This window comes from Equus przewalskii, chromosome 4, assembly GCF_037783145.1.
Source record: "Equus przewalskii isolate Varuska chromosome 4, EquPr2, whole genome shotgun sequence".
Classification (NCBI taxonomy): Eukaryota; Metazoa; Chordata; class Mammalia; order Perissodactyla; family Equidae; genus Equus; species Equus przewalskii.
The window spans coordinates 40381846-40400206 of NC_091834.1; the positions used below are offsets into that span (position 1 = coordinate 40381846).

Here is an 18361-nt window from a genome sequence, read left to right on the forward strand (position 1 = left end):
CCATTCAAGGTAATAAATATTAGAGTGCTTACTATTTGTAAGGCACTGTGGTGGGCCTCGACAAGGATACTAAAATAAGTAAGTCCCTGCCCTTGGTAGCAAGTGTGTGTCTTTGTCTTTCAAAGTCTTTGCACTGACAAAAGTCTCGCGTCTGTGAGGGAATCATGTCAATTCCCACACTCCTGCTCCTTTGTCACCAGCAGGTCATATGAGTCACCTGACAACCTTAAAATCACAAAATCCCTGCCCTCATGGAATTTGTATCCTAGGGTGTGCGTCGGGGTCGGGAGGAACAGAAAATAAGCAAATAAGTAAAATATATAAGTGTTATAGAGAAAAATAGAGCAGAGAGGGGGCTTAGGGAATTCTCGACTTGGTGATGTTGCAATTTCAAATACGGTTGGCAGGGAGGGTCTCATCAGAAGGGGACCTGAAATAATGAGCTGGGTGAAATAAAGGTGTTAGCCAAAAGATTTATGTGGCAGAGCATTCCAAGCAGAGGGAACAGCAAGTGTTAAGGCCCTCAGTTGGGAGTATGCCTGGTCGTGCAAAGATGAACTAGGAGCTAGAAGGCCAGTGTGGCTGGAATTGGCCCACTAGGGAGAGAGCAGTAGGAGAAAGTTTAGAGAGCAAAGAAGGTGGAGAGACTTTGGGTTTTACTCAGTTGAGAACCACTGGAGTATTCTGTCAAGCAGAGGAGTGACATGATCTGATTTTCAGCTTAGGTGGTTCATGACCGGCCAGAGGAAGGAACACAAGACGCTACCACAATATCCAGTAAGGAGAGATGACTGTGGTGAGAAATGGTCAAATTTTGGATATATTTTGTTGGTGGAGGCATCAGGATTTGCTGAAGGACCAAAGGTGTGATGGGAGAGAAAGAACCACGTCAAGTTGCTGCCAGTTTTGGAAACCGGTGCCTGGGAGGGCAAAAATCCCTTTCCCGCCCTTCTTGTGTTCTTATGGGTGAACTAATAACAAAACTGACACAAAGCCAGACTAACAGGAGAAACACCCAGTTTGATACGTATGTATTGGAGATCATAAAGAAACGATGCACGGAGAGTGAACAAAGCAGGCAGTATATATATTTTCTACACAAAGAAACACTAAATTTGTGAGGAATCACAGGACAAAGAAACTTACATTTGAGGTAAGTAAAAGGCGAGGAACTGCAGCAGAGTTTAGGCTTGAGGTAATAATTAGTAAGATTTGTTTCTGCAGACTTCTGCCCCCTGAATCCCCAGCTCTGTGATAAGGATGCAGGGAGGGTACCTTTCACATGGGAGATTCATTTCATGCCTTCAGTGGGAAAACACACAGGAGGGTCAGAATGCTCTTTTTGCTTCTTAAGTAACTCTAATTCAAAAGAGTCAATATGCTATTGTGGGATATTTTGGGGTCGTCTAGCCCTGGGCTCCAACGCCAGTCACATTCTCACTATCGCCTTTGCAAAAGGTGGAGATTCGTAAACGTCCTGATTCTACGCTTCCATCTCAGACTATTCGATCAGAGTCTCCAGGCCCGTGGCCCTGGAAACAATACATCTATTTAGAAAGCTTCCCACTGATTCTTCTGCAGCCAACGCGACTCCAGCTAACGAAACTTGCCAGCTCAGGACTCATTGAGTTACATGAACGAGGCCACGCCTTCAGGGTACATAGTAGGAACATAGCCCTGTCCAAAGTACTTGGGTTGGTGGGCTTCCGAAGGGAGAGATTAATCCCACGCTCGTCCCCCGCGCAGAAGGCAGGAACCCTGTAAGACGCCTGAAGTGGGTCAAGCTAGTCATGGAAGGCTTCCTGGAGGAGCCCGATTTTGACTAAAGCTTTCTCAGGCCTGTATCAGGACGGAAAGGGTGAGGATGAATGAGAAAGACAACACAGTGTGACGTCCGGGTGAGAAGCGACGCACACCGGACCTCTGCCCCGGACGCTGGCTTTCAGCAGTCCCGGCGAAAGCGCGACTCCGCGAAAGCCACGCCCCCCGCGCCCGGCTCCAGCCCGAAGGACCAGCTCGTTGCCTGCCCGCCACTGCAGCTCGGGTTTCCGGTAGGTTTTGATTTTAGAGCGGACCAAACCGGATAAAGGTCGCGCGTCCTCTTCCGCTCGTGCACCGGTTCACTAATCCGCGGCTTCGGAGGGGCGGGCACCCGCCGTCCCTTTGCGCAGGCGCCGTCTGCGGTCCACGCGCGGCGCGATGCCGGCGCGGCACGTCTCGCGGGTCCGGGCCTTGTATCGGCGCCTCCTGCTGCTGCACCGGGTTCTGCCCCCAGACCTCAAAGCCCTTGGCGACCAGTACGTGAAGGACGAATTTAGGAGACACAAGACCGTTGGTTCTGAGGAGGCCCAGCGTTTCTTGCAGGAATGGGAGGCAAGTGACTGCCCCCTTTGCTTCGCCCCAGACCTTTGGGGTCCCTCAGAGGTGTCCAGGCTTGTCCATGCGAATGACCTCCTGTCGCGGCTGGTTTCCCCGGGCCCACGCAGGTCAACACAGCGGCAGTCTGTTCCGTTTGATTTAAACAGCGCAAAGCTGTTCGAACAGTACTTCCCAAAGTTGCATCCCGAACCCGTCTGTTTCTCCCGCGGGTTCCTGGCTGGTGCCGGTTCCGTTACATCAGCGTCTCCAAGTCAGGGTAACTTTTTGAGCTCGTGCCCGGGCCCGGTGCTGGAGGGGTGAGGATGCGAGCTTACAGAGTTGAGTAAATCGCCGTCCAGTTCCCCAAGAGCTGACCATCTAGCAGCTTTTTGACTTCTCCAGTGCCCTGCACGTAGCAAGCGCCTATTAATAAATTAATGATTTTCTCGTTACTTAGTTTTCAAACTTAGAGGCTTGTTTCCATAATTACTATTTAAAAAAAATTTCAGTGCTTTTTGTTGGGTCTTAATAATGTTCTCAGTGGACTGATAAATCAGATAAGTCTGTGTGGGGTACGACAAGCGGTGAAGGAGAAAAACGCTGGTCAGAGTGAAGGCAGGTGAAAGTTGGTTTCTCCAGAGTCTCAGGTGTCGGTACCTGGTTACATTGCTCTGCGTCATTGCACTAAATCTTAAGCAGACACCTGCGTTAGAGATTAGCCTTTTGACTTTTTTTTGAGTGAAAGGAAACGATATTCAGAGTATGTCGAGAGGCTAGGGCCCTGCAGGGTTGCCCCTAGTTCTTTTTTGCAAATAATAAGAAATTAATTGGAACTGAAGATTAAAGCGACATCTCAGGTATTTGAAAGCATGAAGCAGTGTTGGTAAGAACAGAGGTAGGCAAGTTTTCAGCCTAAAAAGTCGATGGCTAAAGAGATGACTGAAATCTGTTTTTAAAAAAATCATAAAGGTTATGATTAGGGTGAATATAGAGCTTTTTCACTGAATCCGAGAGTTCTTGATAGTAAAATCATTGAAGATTGCAGGAGGAACATTTAGGACTGGTGAAATTTAGAACTTTCTTAAAAATCGTGTGTTTTAGATGTATTTGGCCTGCCTGCAGCCAGGGAAGTTGAATCTTTTAAAATGCAGACTGCTTTCGTTGAATATAGTAACTTGGTCTTAGGGCCAGAAGAACTGGGTTCAAGTTCAGGTATAGTAACGGTATTTACAATACGAATCTCTAATTAGTGTATGTAAATATATTTCAAAGCACTTTGTTAGTTGGAAGGAAACTAAAATATTAAGGTGTTTGTTAAGTGATATGATATCTTTTAATATCACTTAGGTCATTTTGTGGCAGGATGGGAAGGAAAGTCTAGCTTTGTGTTGGGAAGAAATAAGGGCACTTTGAGAGGTCTTAAAGTATAAGAACTTGGGACGCTTTTAGGGAGAGAGTCAGAACTCAGAATAAATTGATAATAGACTGGAGGACAGACAGTGGCATAAAAAAACCTGGGTAAATAAAAAGTGTGTTGATTGACCTAGGTGGCTTGGTATCAGGAATTCAGCCTTTTTTTTTTTTTTTTTAACCCTTGAAATAATTTTAGACTTACAGAAGAGTTACAAAGACACTACAGAGTTCCCATACATCCTACACCTAGCTTCTCCTGTGCTAACGTTTTATAAAACCATGGTGTAATTAAAACTAAGAAATTGACGTTGCTACACTACTATTAACTACAGGCTATATTTGCATTTTGCCAGTATTTTCACTAATGTTATTCTAATCCAGGATCCCATGTTGTATTTAGTCATCCTGTCTGCTTAATTTCCTCTAGTCTATGACAGTTCCTCAATATTTTATCTTTCATGTCCTTGACACTTTTTTAAAAGGTCAGTTATTTTGTAGAATCTCTCTCAATTTGGGTCTATGTTTTCTCATGATTAGATTGGTGTTATGCATTATAGGGAAGTACACCACAAGGGTGATGTGCCCCTCTAAACACATCATGTCAGAGGGCACGTGATATCAACATGACTCATTATTACTGGTGATGTTAACTGTGATCACTTGGTTAAGGTGATATCTGCCAGGTTTCTCCATTGTAAAGTTACTGTTTTCCCTTTTGAAATGAATACATATTTTGAGGGAGATGCTCGGCTATACAAGCATCCCCTTTCTCCTTAAACTTTGCCAGCTCATTTAGCATTCATTGATGGATCTTGCCATTGTGTTCTAATTTAGGTGATTTTCTATTTCCCTCATCCCTTCTAAATTTATTAGTTGGAGTATTTCTGTAGGGAAGTGTTGTCCTTTCTTCCCCATTACTGATCTAGCATCTTTTGGAATGTAGAAAAGTGTGTTCCATGGGGCTAGTGTTACTGTGCAGAGGGCACTATCTGCTCGCCACCAGACAAAAGCCATTCGTCAAAAGGCAAGATGGTGGCAGAGAGAAAGGGTGTTTATTAAGTGATAAGCTAGCAAATCAGAAGATGGGGGACTAACATCCTAAAGAACCATCTTAAGCAGGGCACAGAATCTTGAAGCAGTTTTATAGGTCAGTGGGTTATAGGGGAGGGGTTAGGAATGTTGACCCTCTGGTGTTACAGATTGGGAGTTGCCACACCAGATCTTGCACTTGTCATGGGTATCAGAATAGAATCTCTGTCTGGGAGCCATCACATTCCTAGGGAACTAGGAAAGAACAAAATTATCATCTTATTGCAGCTGGGAGGTACATATATAAGCAGGGGCCATAAAATCTACAGAGCATGTATGTCTCCTGGAGGGTGCATATCTACCTGGGTTAGTTGATCAGAGGCCATTCACAGTTACAGTATGGTTTCCTTTCTACAGTATGGCTTCCCTTATGTCAGTCTTGTGTTGAGCTGGTATCACTAGGGCCCTGTAGTTAATGAGTTAGCAGCTGGGTAAAGGTAAGTTTAAAGCTAGTGATCTAACTATTTGGATAAAATAATAATTCTTACAGTTGCAAAGCAGTTCACTTTAAGCCTGGGAGTTAGAAGGGGTGGGGCGGATTCTACCAACTGAAAAGGATGAAGGCTAGAGAATATTCTAATGACTTGGAGGGGAGGAAAACTTGTCTAGGGCAGTGATCCCAGAGAGTGATATCCTTCAGCCTTCTAAGTCTTTTTTTTTGCCCCATGTTACATAATTTATGATTATGTTATACTTTCTTTTTGTATGATTGGCCCTGAGCTGACATCTATTGCCAATCTTCCTTTTTTTTTTCTAGCTCTTTTTTCTAGCTCTCCTATGTGGGATGCCACCACAGCATGGCTTGATGAGCAGTGTGTAGGTCCATGCCCAGGATCAGAACCCACGGACCCCAGGCCGCTGAAGCAGAGCGCATGAACTTAACCACTCAGCCATGGGACCGGCCCCTGTTTATGTTATACTTGATGCACCTAGTTATGGCATGTGTCGATCATGGAAAAACTACTATAATTTAAGCAGCAGATATTTATTTGGGCAATCAGAATTGCAATTCGGGAGACACAGATTCAGGCAGAAACCCAAGTGTGCTCCGATTACAGGAGAGGGGCTTAGGGCTTTTATGGGAAAAAGGGAGTGTGAGGTGCGTTGTGTTAAAGAAGAGTTCATTGGTGCTCGATGAGGTAAGGCTAGGTTTGTACTTCATAGATTGGCTTGAGATTCAGTCATCAGGCAAAAGGCCAGACTTGTTCACTGATTGGTTAGCAGTTCCATCATCAGCAAAGTCCAGTTTTATCACTCCTTACAAATAGGATATTCTTGTCCTTACTAACTCCTTGGAATGTTGGTGGTGTGGTTCAGTTTGAAAGATAAAGAAAACAAGACATGTAAGGCAATTCCTCTGAAATGGCTGCTCTGGCTCTATTTTAATATGACTCCATTGATGTCGTCTTTTACACGTGGATTTCTATTGTTTTTTGGTTAATGATGATTACAGAGTTGGCACATGTTATGTGAGTATTACTAGCTTGATGCTTATGTTTATATCAAGCTAACTGAGAGTAACACGATTGTGGACTTTCTGTGCTATGTGGGGTTTGGTCTCTGGGATTCTCTCACTTCTAAAATTATTTATGAACTTGAATGGATTCTGAATTTGTTTTACTTTAAAGGGCAAAGTTGGGTATGGGTACCACTGGAGAAAAGAAAGGGGAAGGATCAGGAATGTTAAAGGCCTGAGTATCAGGAGGAGAGTTCTCTATGCCCTTCATTTGTGATCACGGAAAACCGTGGCAAATATGAGAGGGAATTCAGCTGGGAAATTTCTGTTCAAGGACTATTTGGAGGAAGGGAAGAGGAAAGTATTTCATTTTATCTTAAGGATAAAAATGTAAATACGTATTCACAGAGTAAATAGTGAATTGATATAATTCCTTATCATGTGAGAAAAAAACGTAAGTTCAGAAAGAGATGTTGGGAATTTGTTAGGGAGAATGTTTGAAAACTGGTTGGTAAAATAACCATCATAATCTTACTCCTGAGTCTTTTATAAGAAAGGCAACTATGAGAAGTGGAAGTGGGGCTGCGTAGATCAAGAGTCTTACTTAGGGGGCGGGCGCCATGGCCGAGTGGTTAAGTTCGCGCGCTCTGCTGAGGTGGTCCAGGGTTTCGCTGGTTCATATCTTGGGCGCGGACATGGCACCCCTTGTCAGGCCACATTGAGGCGGCGTCCCACATGCCACAACTAGAAGGACCTGCAGCTAAGATATACAACTATGTACCAGGGGGGATTTGGGGAGATAAAGCAGGAAAAAAAAAAAAAAAAGATTGGCAACAGTTGTTAGCTCAGGTGCCAATCTTTAAAAAAAAAAAAAAAAAAGTCTTATGGCATTTTTTTAAAGTTCTACCTCTGCTCAGTTTTGAAGAATGGCTGGTTTAAGTAATGCTTTCCATTTTTCTCCCTGAACCTACCCACTTGTGAAGAGAACTTCTTACCACTTATTTTATGGGAAATCAGAAAGCGCACTGAAGAGTAAATAACAGTAAAACATGTTTGTGATAGAATGTGAGACAAAAAGTGAAAAACAGCTCTTAGGAGCCACTTTGAAGAGTTTCCCTTTTCTGCCCCGTTTGTTTATGTCTGTTGCTTTCTTGCCTGGTTTCTGTTGTTTTTCTTAGGTAACAGCTTTGCTCTGGGTCTGTTGGTGAAGGTTCATAGTGGAAGTTCTGTTTCTGGAAAAAGCAGAAAGGCTTAAATAGTTATTGATCACTTATTATTGCCAGGAAAAAGTGCTAGGCATTGTGGGAGACAAAGGTGAATAATAAATGTATTTTACTTTCACAGTGTCCAAAGTTTAGTAAAGTATGTTAGACAGTTATGGTCTGAATGGGTATCTTAAATGCTATGGGAGCAAGGAGGGAATGGAGAAAGTTGAAGGCTACATATAGTGTCTGAGCTGAGTCTTGAGCAAGTCAAGGTTACCACATCAAGAAAAAGACTTTCTAGAAACAGGGAATAACATATGCAGAGGTATTGAGGCAAGAAATAGTATGCCTTTTTCCAGGATCTGCAGTGATGTGTTTGGATTTTAGTGTCTTCTATGAGAGATTAGGAAGAGAGAAAGCTAAAGAGGTGGCAAGAGACAGGATATTCTGATAAGGGTTTTAGATTTTTATTTTGAATCATTGAAAGATTTTAAGCAGTGGTGGAAATTATTCAAATTATATTCAAGAAACATCTCTTTAGCAGCAATATAAAGGAATGATTGAAGAATGAACCAGATTGAAGATAGGGAGAACTGTTAGGAGAGATACATAAATCCAAAATATATAGACGCCCGAACTGAGACAGAGGTATTGAGAATGTCGAGTATGGATTTATATGTTATCCTTTTTAAGGTAGAATAGGAGTTGACTTGGTGACTGATACAGGATTAGTGACCGGAGAATGAATAACTTTCAGATTTTGGAACATGATACCAATAACCAGAATAGGTATATAGGAGGAGCAGGTGGTACATTTTGTGTTAAAAATTCTAGTGCGACAGTCGAGATGTTCTGAGATGTATATTGATCTGATACTCAGGAGGCAGGTTGTGGCTGGAGATAGAGATTTGGAATTCATTATCTGTAGTTGATGGTCCAAAGGTGTGGATGAAAGTGGGTGTATCAGGGGAAGGTGGTCAAGGTGGAGCACTAACGTTTAGGCGTTAAGAGAATGAAGGTAGTAATGTAGTGCTGGAACTGTTCTGTTCTGTTCTTCTGTGTTTAGTTGTCCCTAGCTACTTCTGCAAAGGAACATTCTTTTTTCCTTCTTGATTATGTTTAATTCTTTAGATTTGTATGATAGTCTAGCTATCATAGTATAACATTTGCTTTTTTGTTTTATTTTGTTGTATTTGTTTTGGAGAGGAGTAAGTGCTTCAGATTTCATGTAACCATCCATTTGTAACTCACATGGGATATCTTTTTCTTATTTATGACTGAAGTGGATCATCAGATAAAAAATGTATGATTAAGTTGCATGTCACCTATATTTAGAGTTTCCTTAACTTAGTGTAATTAGGGTTGGATGGGTATTTTGCAGTTTTTATAATTGTATGCCTCTCTTGCCTAATTTGGGGACCTCATTTTGTTGCTTTTCAACATCCTGACTTGTAGTTTGTATTTTAGCTTGCGGGAGAAGAGGAATGAATGACCTCTGTTCAGTGAATGAATTGTACGTGTGGGGGATACGTCTACCAATTACGAGGGAGTCATTTAGGAACCTCTCAGTTGTACTGTTGATTCTGCATGTTACTCAATGTAGTGTTTTTGTGATGGTTTATTGAGTGGTTGAATGGTGTTGTGCCACACATGTATGTTTTCTACATTAATTACCTTTTAAAAAAATTTTGCCATATTGTGGTCCTTAACTAATGGTTGAAAAGGGATAAAGGAGAGGATATGAAACAGTGTACCTTTGAAACATAAAATGTTTTTTTTGCCTACTTCTGAAGTATTTGGATTTTTAGTGAAGCTTTTAAGATACTGTTTCTATTTAGGAATATTTAATTTTTTTGTTTTTTTGTGAGGAAGATTGGCCCTGAGTTCACATTTGTTGCCAATCTTCCTCTTTTTGCTTGAGGAAGATTGTCACTGAGCTAACATTTTTGCCAGTCTTCCTCCATTTTGTATGTGGGATGTTGCCACAGCATGGCTTGATGAGTGGTGTCTAGGTCTGTGCCCAGGATCCGAACCTGCAAACCCCAGGCCACAGAAGTGGAGCACGCAAACTTAATCACTATGCCACTGGGCTGGCCCCGGAATATTTAACTTTTATTGGTGTCATGAACTGTGTTGCAACAATGCTTATTTTATAAAGTAACTAAAGGTGTTTTTAAAAAATCATAATTTGATCACTATTACCTATATTATTGACTTTATACTATGTTACTGAAACAGAGGTGTGTTCCTTTTATTTAAATGATTTACAATTTATTTGAATTTACAGATTTAAAGTGGTGATAGCATGGTAATATTAATATACTAGTGGTTGTGGTTCTGAAACAGATCATACGTGTCTGTAGGGTGTGTGTATACATAATGTGGACTCTTAAAACTTTGAAGTAAGTTTTTGCACAGAATTTAAGAAGATAAAGGATTATATGTATATGCATACTATTAATTTTACTGGTTTTAATTACTATTTTATGAAATAAATATATTTTATGGTTGCTTAATAAGAACAAATGTCTGAAATTTTACAGACTGTTAGAATTGACTGAAAAGGAGCTTCAGATTACTTCAGTAAACTCTTATGGTTTTTAGTTAATACGTTTAAACTTTTTAAAAAAATCAAAGTAATGTACACATGTCATTAAAAAATTAGTGTAGGAGGGCTTATAATAAAGAGCAGTATATTCTTTTCAACTCCTTAATTTATCTCTTCTGGGGACATTTTTCACTTTATTTTGGTGTCTTGCATGTTTCATATATCTTGCAAATTTTGGTTTTCTATCCATATTTACAAGTAAAGCAATAAGAAACTGAGAACTCTGCATAGAGGTAGGCCTGTTGCCTGGAAATTGCTTTTAGGGTTTCAGCGTCTCAGTGTATCTCCCTTGGACTTACTCCTCACTCCTGATTTCCTCACCTACCTGGTGTTTGTGTTCCCTTGGTTCTGGCAGTTTGGCTTTATCTTCAACTGTATTCTCTGTTTTGTCTTCTCAGCTGAGACTTCCTCTAGCTACACTGTTTGATTAGTTATATTCCTCTGCCTGCCTTCTGTCTTGAGGAATTTGTTGAAATCTCTTGGCTGCTAATGGCTCCATTCTTATTTTCTTAGTCACTGTGGATTACTCCTTTAAAAAATTTCTTTACTATCAGTTCAGTGGGGTTTTGGAAGGGAGAGGAAATAAGAAAGAAGCTCCCATCAGTTCTCTAGTCTGCTGTCTTGACCTGGAAATCCTCAGTTCTTTCATTTCAAAGATGAAGAAACTAAAGCCTATAGAAGTAAAATGACTTGTTTTGTCTCACAGCTAGACAGGACAAAAATCTTGTGCTCTAACCTCGTGAAAGTCTAGTTAAGATTTTGGAAATGAATGTTTCCAAAAAACTATTAAACTTTTGCAGTGTAAAATGATTATAGGTTTTTTTTCCTTTGAATCTTGCTTGTTTGCATGCTGCAGTTTATTTTTTGTTTGATTCTTCCTCCATTTTTTTATATTTCTCCTAAGGGAAAGGGAAGCTTCTTAATCATGTTTTTTGTCTTCTATATTCTGAGCATAACAAAGAAATGTTTAAGTATTGTTTAAGTAGTGATTTACTGTTATGTTTATTAGCTCAAGATGCTAATTGCCACACACTTCTCTCAAACATTGTTTTCACTAATGAAATGAGAATGGAACTTGCTGCAATGTAACTGGTAAACTGTTCTATCAGTCCGGCACTTGTTTTCTGTGTAATTTTCGGAAGGTTTCTTTGGCTCTCAGTTGTCTCAGTAGAGGAAATAATGTTTTACCCTTGAAATTAGGAATGGACCAAAAAGTTCTCTTTTACCCTTAAGATATGATTATATTAGGAAATAAGTTAAAACTGTATCAAATGGCTTAACCTACTTTACGCTTTTCATTGGCAACACTGATTTTCCTCTTTAATCTTTTCTGTTAGTTTTAGGGTTATGTGTCGCTATAGTAATAGAATGGGTAATAAAAATACAGTACATTATATTTGTTTTTGTAATCCGGTTACAATTAACATAAACTTAATAACTCCTGAATTAAAAGAATAGTTAAAAGGCAAATGGAATATCTTTGGGATTAATATGATATATGATTGATATCATTAATATAAAAAGAGCTTATTTAGCTTGGGTAGGGAAAACACTAACAGCTTTAATAGAAGATTGGCCAAAAGGGACCCTAATACGAGGTCATTCTGTGATTTATATACAAAGATGTTACTTGCTGTGCTGCATGTATATGGTTATTGTGAAAAATTTAAAGCAGTGTAGATGTCCAATGTGGAAGAAGAATGAAATTATAACGTAGCCATATGATGGGTGGGTTAATATGCAGCTGTTAGAAATGATGTTTCAGAAGAATTGTGACATGGAAAATTGCTCACGATCCGATTAAACGTAGACAGTTTTTATCTTTGGATGATATGATTAAGGGTAATTGTAATTTCCTTTCTTGTACCTCAGATTTTCCAGATTCTCTGCAAAGACCATGTGTTACTTTAGTGATTATAAGAAAGCCAATAAGTGTTATTTTTAAAAATGCAGTTGGATATACTCAGTATTTTTGTTACCAGTCTTGTGTCACAAAGCACTGGAGGCAAACACATTCAACAAGTCAAACACCAGCACCTTATAAATATATTTCCTACTTTTGCCCTTTAAATTTTTTAGTTTAAACTTAGACTTCTTCATGTTTGGTAAATAATGTCAGTCATATGTTTTATATGACTTCTTACTGAGTTTTGTAAATGAAATGAAAAAAAATCTAAATGTGTAGACTTCTACTCAACATTATGAGTGGCCACTGAAATAAGACGAGAAGAAATAAAAGGCATCCAGATTGGAAAGAAAGAAATAAAACTGTCTCTATTCACAGGTGATATGATTATCTATGTAGAAAATCTGATGGAATCTACAAAAAATCTACTAAAATTATTAAGTCGGTTTAGCAAGGTTGTATGATACATGATCAATATACGGAAATTAACTGTATTTTTATATACTAGCAATGAAAACTTGGAAATTGAAATTTTAAAATACCACTTACCATCAAACAATGTGAAATACTTAGGGATAATTCAAAGGATGTACAAACCTGTACACTGAAAACTATAAAGCAATGCTTAAAAAATGTGTAGATTCAAAATTAAATTTTATTTAGTTACTCTTTTTTTTTTTTACCTAACCACTAGTAGACATATTTAGAATGTTTAGTGCTCTAAACTGAGATCAGAAAAGAATCATCAGGGCCATCTATCTGGTAAACAACATGAAGAATCTTCTCGTTTAATTTCTTAGAGATCATGGGTAGATATTCATTGATTCTCCAATAACTTAATTTGATCAGAATTAAGTTGCTACTTCATAACTGTTAAAAATCTATTGTCTTCTAATTTTTCACCTTTTCTTTTTCAAAGTATTGTAGAAGGTTCTATGAAGGCTGACAGGGAGGTAGGATTGGGAGAGAAGATTGGTTAACTGTTGGTTTGTCTTCTGGCAGCTCAGTCACAGAGGATGGAGGGCTGGTAAACAGGCTCACTTAGTGGCTTGGAAACCAGTAGGTTTAAGAAAGAGATTCAAGGTAGGTATGTGCCACCCACGATTGTGATTATAAGTCCTGGTTAATTGATCTTACAGGTCTTGAATTGGATTTTACCAATATACCCAGAGACAATCAGATAATGTCATCAGACTCACACTAACTAAATTTATATAATATTGTAGTATGAACTAGAATGCTGATTTACTCATTTCTGTGGTTTGGGGGAGTGGCAGCTGGTTAAGAGGGCTCTCCTTTTCTGGGAGTCAGAATATTTACATTTAGATCCAGGGAACCCTCTTTCAGATGTGTCTCAGAATTCAGAATTTTTTAGATTTTTATTTTATTTATTTTCTCTCTCTCTCTCTCTCTTTTTTTTTTTGATGAGAGGCATTAACACTGAGCTAACGTCTGTGCCCATCTTCCTCTATTTTATATGTGGCATGCCTGCCACAGCATGGCTTGATAAGTGGTGTATAGGTCCGTGCCTGGTATCTGAACCTGCGGATCCCAGGCTGCTGAATTGGAGTGCACGAACTTAACCACTATACCACCTGGCTGATCCAAGAAGTTTTTAGATTTTAGAAAGGTAGTAAGGAGTTTGGATTTTAAGAAACGCCCTAGTTGGATCTGAGGTGGTAGCCTGTAGTCAAATACATTAATATTTCTGCAGTAAAATATTCATATTTCGTCGTGTAAATAAAGGTTCATGTCATTTTTGGTCAGTGTTTGCTGCCAGATAAGTTCTGAAAGAGCTTTTGTTTTTGGAAACTTCTTTGACTTCAGAATTGCAAGTAAGGGATCGTGGATGTCTATTAAGCTTTCTGGGAGACTGAATTCGTGTTCAGAAGGTTGCCTAGTAAACATGGAATTAAAATAATAGGAATTGTCGGGGCTGGCCCCGTGGCTGAGTGGTTAAGTTCGTGCGCTCCACTGCAGGCGGCCCAGTGTTTCGTTGGTTCGAATCCTGGGCATGAACATGGCACTGCTCGTCAAACCACGCTGAGGCAGCGTCCCATATGCCACAACTAGAAGGACCCACAACGAAGAATACACAACAATGTACCAGGGGGCTTTGGGGAGAAAAAGGAAAAAATAAAATCTTAAAAAAAAAAAAAATAATGGGAAGTGGGTAGGCAGGAGAGATTTTTCATCAGGCTTCACTGTGTCTTCAGTAGAAAACATCCGTTTAGTTTACAGTAGAAAACATCATAGGGCCTACTGCTTCACTGCTCTTTTTTCCTCCACAGTGCTGAACACGTTAGCAAGTTTGTCCCCTCTTAATACTTTATTTTTATTTTAAGCACCTTCTTTCTGTCAAAGTGTTATTGTTATTATTGTGTTTATTAGATTAAGCTACCTAATTTGTCTTCTGGGCTTGAGAGAATTCACTACTTCCCATTGTGTGTTGATTTAATTAGCTTAATTCCCACGGGAGGATCATATTTATCTTATTTGCAAGTTTTTTGCTCTTGTCTGCTCCTAAATCACTAGAACTTGAGACATTTCTAAAATAAATTACATTTTGATATCTAAACTCTCAAACACTAAAGTATTTATTATTTGAATAGATTTTAAATATATATATGTGTGTGTATATATGTAAATGATTCATTTGTCTTCAAAAAAATTTCATTATAAATCTACAAAAAAATAGCAGAATGTTGCATATTGTATGTTTAAGTAGCAAAGGTTTCTGGCCTTTGATGCAGTGACTCTTTGCTGAAAATGAAGAAATCTACAGTTTGTTTAACAACTATCTCATTGAATAAAAAAATCCATACACTTCTCATAGGAATGTCTTCCCACTTCCAAACTAAGAATGGCAACAGATAGCATGGCAAATACATATATACAGATACATAAAACAATTACGGCAACATCAGCTTGCAGCATCAGTGGGTCCAGCTCACAGCACGTACCCTGAACTATGACCCCCCCCTCCAAAAGGCATCTTGTTCACTGCCTTCCACTTCCCAGCATGGGCCTCAAAGTTTGTTTATGTTACTTATTCATTTTGTAAGCTATAGATATGTACAATTGATAACTCAGGATTTGCAGCCAATAACCATAGTTTACACCACTTAAAAAAATGCCATAAACATCTTTAAATGCCTTTACAAGGCCAAGAGCAAGATGCAAAGTGAGAAAAACTTATTTTAAAATGTTTGGAAATACGTACAACTTTGACATAGTTTCAGGGTGCCCATAACACCCTTGGTTACTTCATGTAGGTCACTTAAAATTTCTAGGACACTTTTAGAAATTGCAATATGATCATATTCTGACTTTGTAATTAAATATGATGAGGGCATATACACCTCAGAGAGGCATATTGTGGTGTTTCCCTGCTCTGGAATTCCTGTGGAGAGAGATTCAGCTTTGTGTCTCCATCCTTCTCTCTGTCAAACTCCTTCTCTTCCTTCAGTCTGCCATCCTCCCCACCTTTCTCTTCTTCCTTTTTTTCAGGCAATAAGCTTTCTTCTTTGCACCATCAGATTTTCCTGAGTTTGCTAAATCCTTTTTCTTTTCTCCTTCCGTCTCACTACCTTACTATTGTACGCCTGCTTTTTTGCTGTCAGATTACTCCACATCTCTTTGGTCTTCAGTGGAGGTGGTAGGTTTTGTGGATTTGATCTTTGAGTGGAATTCTGAACAGAACAGGAAGTCAGCCAGTGGTGGCCGTTTGGGGGCATTAGGATCCTTCCTTCTTCCCTTAGTTGGTCCAAAATGCTCCGTTACTGGATCATCAAGTTTGGATTTCCGTTTCCCAGACATTGTCTTCTACACCTCAGAGCACTTCTTGGAAAATTGCAAAGGCAAAACAAAAACTGCAATGCTGATGGGGGTCTCTGGGTTTTCCTTTTGTACTTTTGGCTTACCTGCACAAGGAAGGCAAAGCCGACTCTGCTGTGGTTTCTCTGGCCACCTTTAGCCATCTTGACTCTATTGTTTGCTAGTCTCTGCATATAATTTTAAAGAAGAATTTGGTAGTTTTATGATTATTATTAGGCTAGTTATAAAAGTATATGTTTAAGAACTATTTAAAATATACGTTTCTATGCCATTTTCAGCTATTTAATCTATTAGTTTTGCCAATTTAATCTATTAGATTGTCAAGCTTTTGGGACAAAGATAATAATAAAAGAAGTTTTGGAAGCTTGATACTTTCTAATATACTTTTATACTATGAGTATATTTCTGAAAGTTTATAAATTGATTTTTCTGAAATTTATATTTTAAGCATACTCTCAAACTTACTGTTTAAAGGAATTCTTTTGTGAATCCTTTTGTAAGGTGAATAATCAGCACATAATTTGTTTCCTTCTGTAAACCTGCATTTGCATACATCTAATTTGTTTTAAACAGGGTTTGTCTACAAATGTCAATGCATGTGTCTAAAAAGAAGAAAATTTAATTTCTGTTTGATGTGAAGAACAAATTCAGATTTGGCACTTTTGATAAGTGAGACATACCAGATTATTTTAGTTCTATTCTTTTCAATTAAATGCTATCAAAATATGCTCTACACCCTAAATTAAGGGGGTGGCAAGAATTCTTGTATTAAGATTGAACTACAGTATATTTTTAAACTATATTTTCTTAAATAGTAACAGCACTAGTGTGAAGTTATACAAAGTTTAAAAAGTTATTTTAGTAATTTTATCTTTTCTTTCTGAAAAGCGTAACTGGAATCCTAAATTTTAATGATTTATTTTTCTTTAAAATCTTTGCTTTTTCTTAGTCTGTAGTTATAGAAGTAGAAGTATTCGTTGCTTTTATTATAGTATGTTTGTTAGCTTTCTTCTTACTGTAGTTTGATGATACCAAGCAGTTTATTGCTCTACTTAATACTTGGAAGATGCTAATGATAATTCATCCACCTTTTAGTTTGGATACTGAAATGTTGTTAACCAGAATTAACCATAAACAGCTATTTAGTCCATAATATAGCATAAATATGGTAGATTTATAGTGAAAAAATAAAATGTAATTGCAATTGTGTAATATTTTAACTGCGCTGTGGTTAGACTTTTTCCCCCGGGGCTGTCTGGGAGCCTAATTACTATTTGTTACATTGTTTCTCTGGGAAAGTATATACAAATTAAGGCTAAGAGCATTGGGATCTTGGCCCCATCTCTCAGGTCCTCTGCACAGCCTACTGGATAGTCAGTCAGAGGAGAATCCTCTCAGGATTTAACATGGATACTGTTAGATCCCACGGAAAGTAAAGCCTTTCCTCAATAAGCAAAGAAGAAGTCAGCAGGTTAGGGAACCCTTGGAAATGTCCTGGGATTCGGGAGAAACATCTCTTCTAATATAAATTGGGCCAGCCACTTGTTTGTTGAGGCCTTAACAGGTTGTGTCAGGGATAATCCAGAGGACATTATTAAGGTCAAAAACTGGAGAGGAAGCAAAGAATCAGGAGCAGAGGTTTCAGCAACAAGTTCAAGGTGGGGCATAGAGAAGTTGTTCCAAATTTAGGCCTTGAACTGTGTAGGATGTTGATCACACTATGCCAGAGAGGACTAGACAGAAGCAACCTGAGTCTATTTGTTCACTCATTTATTCAATGCCTACTGTTTTTCAGGGGATACAGAGATTAATCTATGGTCAGTGTCTTTGAAGAGTTTACAAGTCTGCTACAAGTCTGTATAAGGTAGAATGAGACTCATTGTACCTTAAAGAATAGTGGTTGAGAATGTTGGTCTTTTGGCAGTGGGCAGACGATGAGTAGTTTGAGTACAGGAGGAAAACTTCTCTTTCCCTTAGCCATTGAATTTATGATTAGGCGGTTTTCTACCCAGTCTATCTGCCCTGTCACTTGCCATTCTTTCTTATGGTTTCATTCGGTTGAATTTTGAAGATCTTTTTATTTTTGAGTTTTTAAAAAAATATAATTACCTCTATGAGAGATTACATTTTAAACTATTATCAGCTAACACTTTAATGAATACGTGACATTGGTTGACATCCAGCCCCTTACTGTGTGATCTTGAGTAATTTGATTAACCACTCCAAGCCTCAGTTTCCTCATCAGTAGAAAGGGAATACCAACAGTACTTACCTCTAAGGTTAAGGATTGAGTAAGATAATATATGCATAGTGGTTACCTTGCACATAGTAAGTTCTCAAGAAGTGTTAGCTGTTTTAGCTCTGGTGTGGGGTAGGAAGGACAGTGATAGGAAGGAGGCAAGATTTCCAGGAAAGAGCTTTGAGGGTGCTGAAAGCAAAATTGTAATTTCATTATTCTTAATTCTCCTTTCCCTCTGTTCTTCCATATC

General features: G+C 38.8%; 1 protein-coding gene across 2 annotated transcripts in view; it reads left to right on the forward strand.

Moving 5' to 3' along the window:
- Nucleotides 1-1511: 1511 nt before the first annotated feature.
- SDHAF3 (succinate dehydrogenase complex assembly factor 3) overlaps nt 1512-18361 on the forward strand; it is a 69274-nt gene continuing 52424 nt past the window's right edge. Inside the window, exon 1 of one of the 2 annotated variants that reach the window (XM_070615676.1) lies at nt 1512-2051. In XM_070615676.1, the coding sequence (XP_070471777.1) occupies nt 1869-2051 (183 nt within the window). In that variant the 5' untranslated portion in view covers nt 1512-1868. The other variant, XM_070615677.1, reaches the window with a different exon arrangement.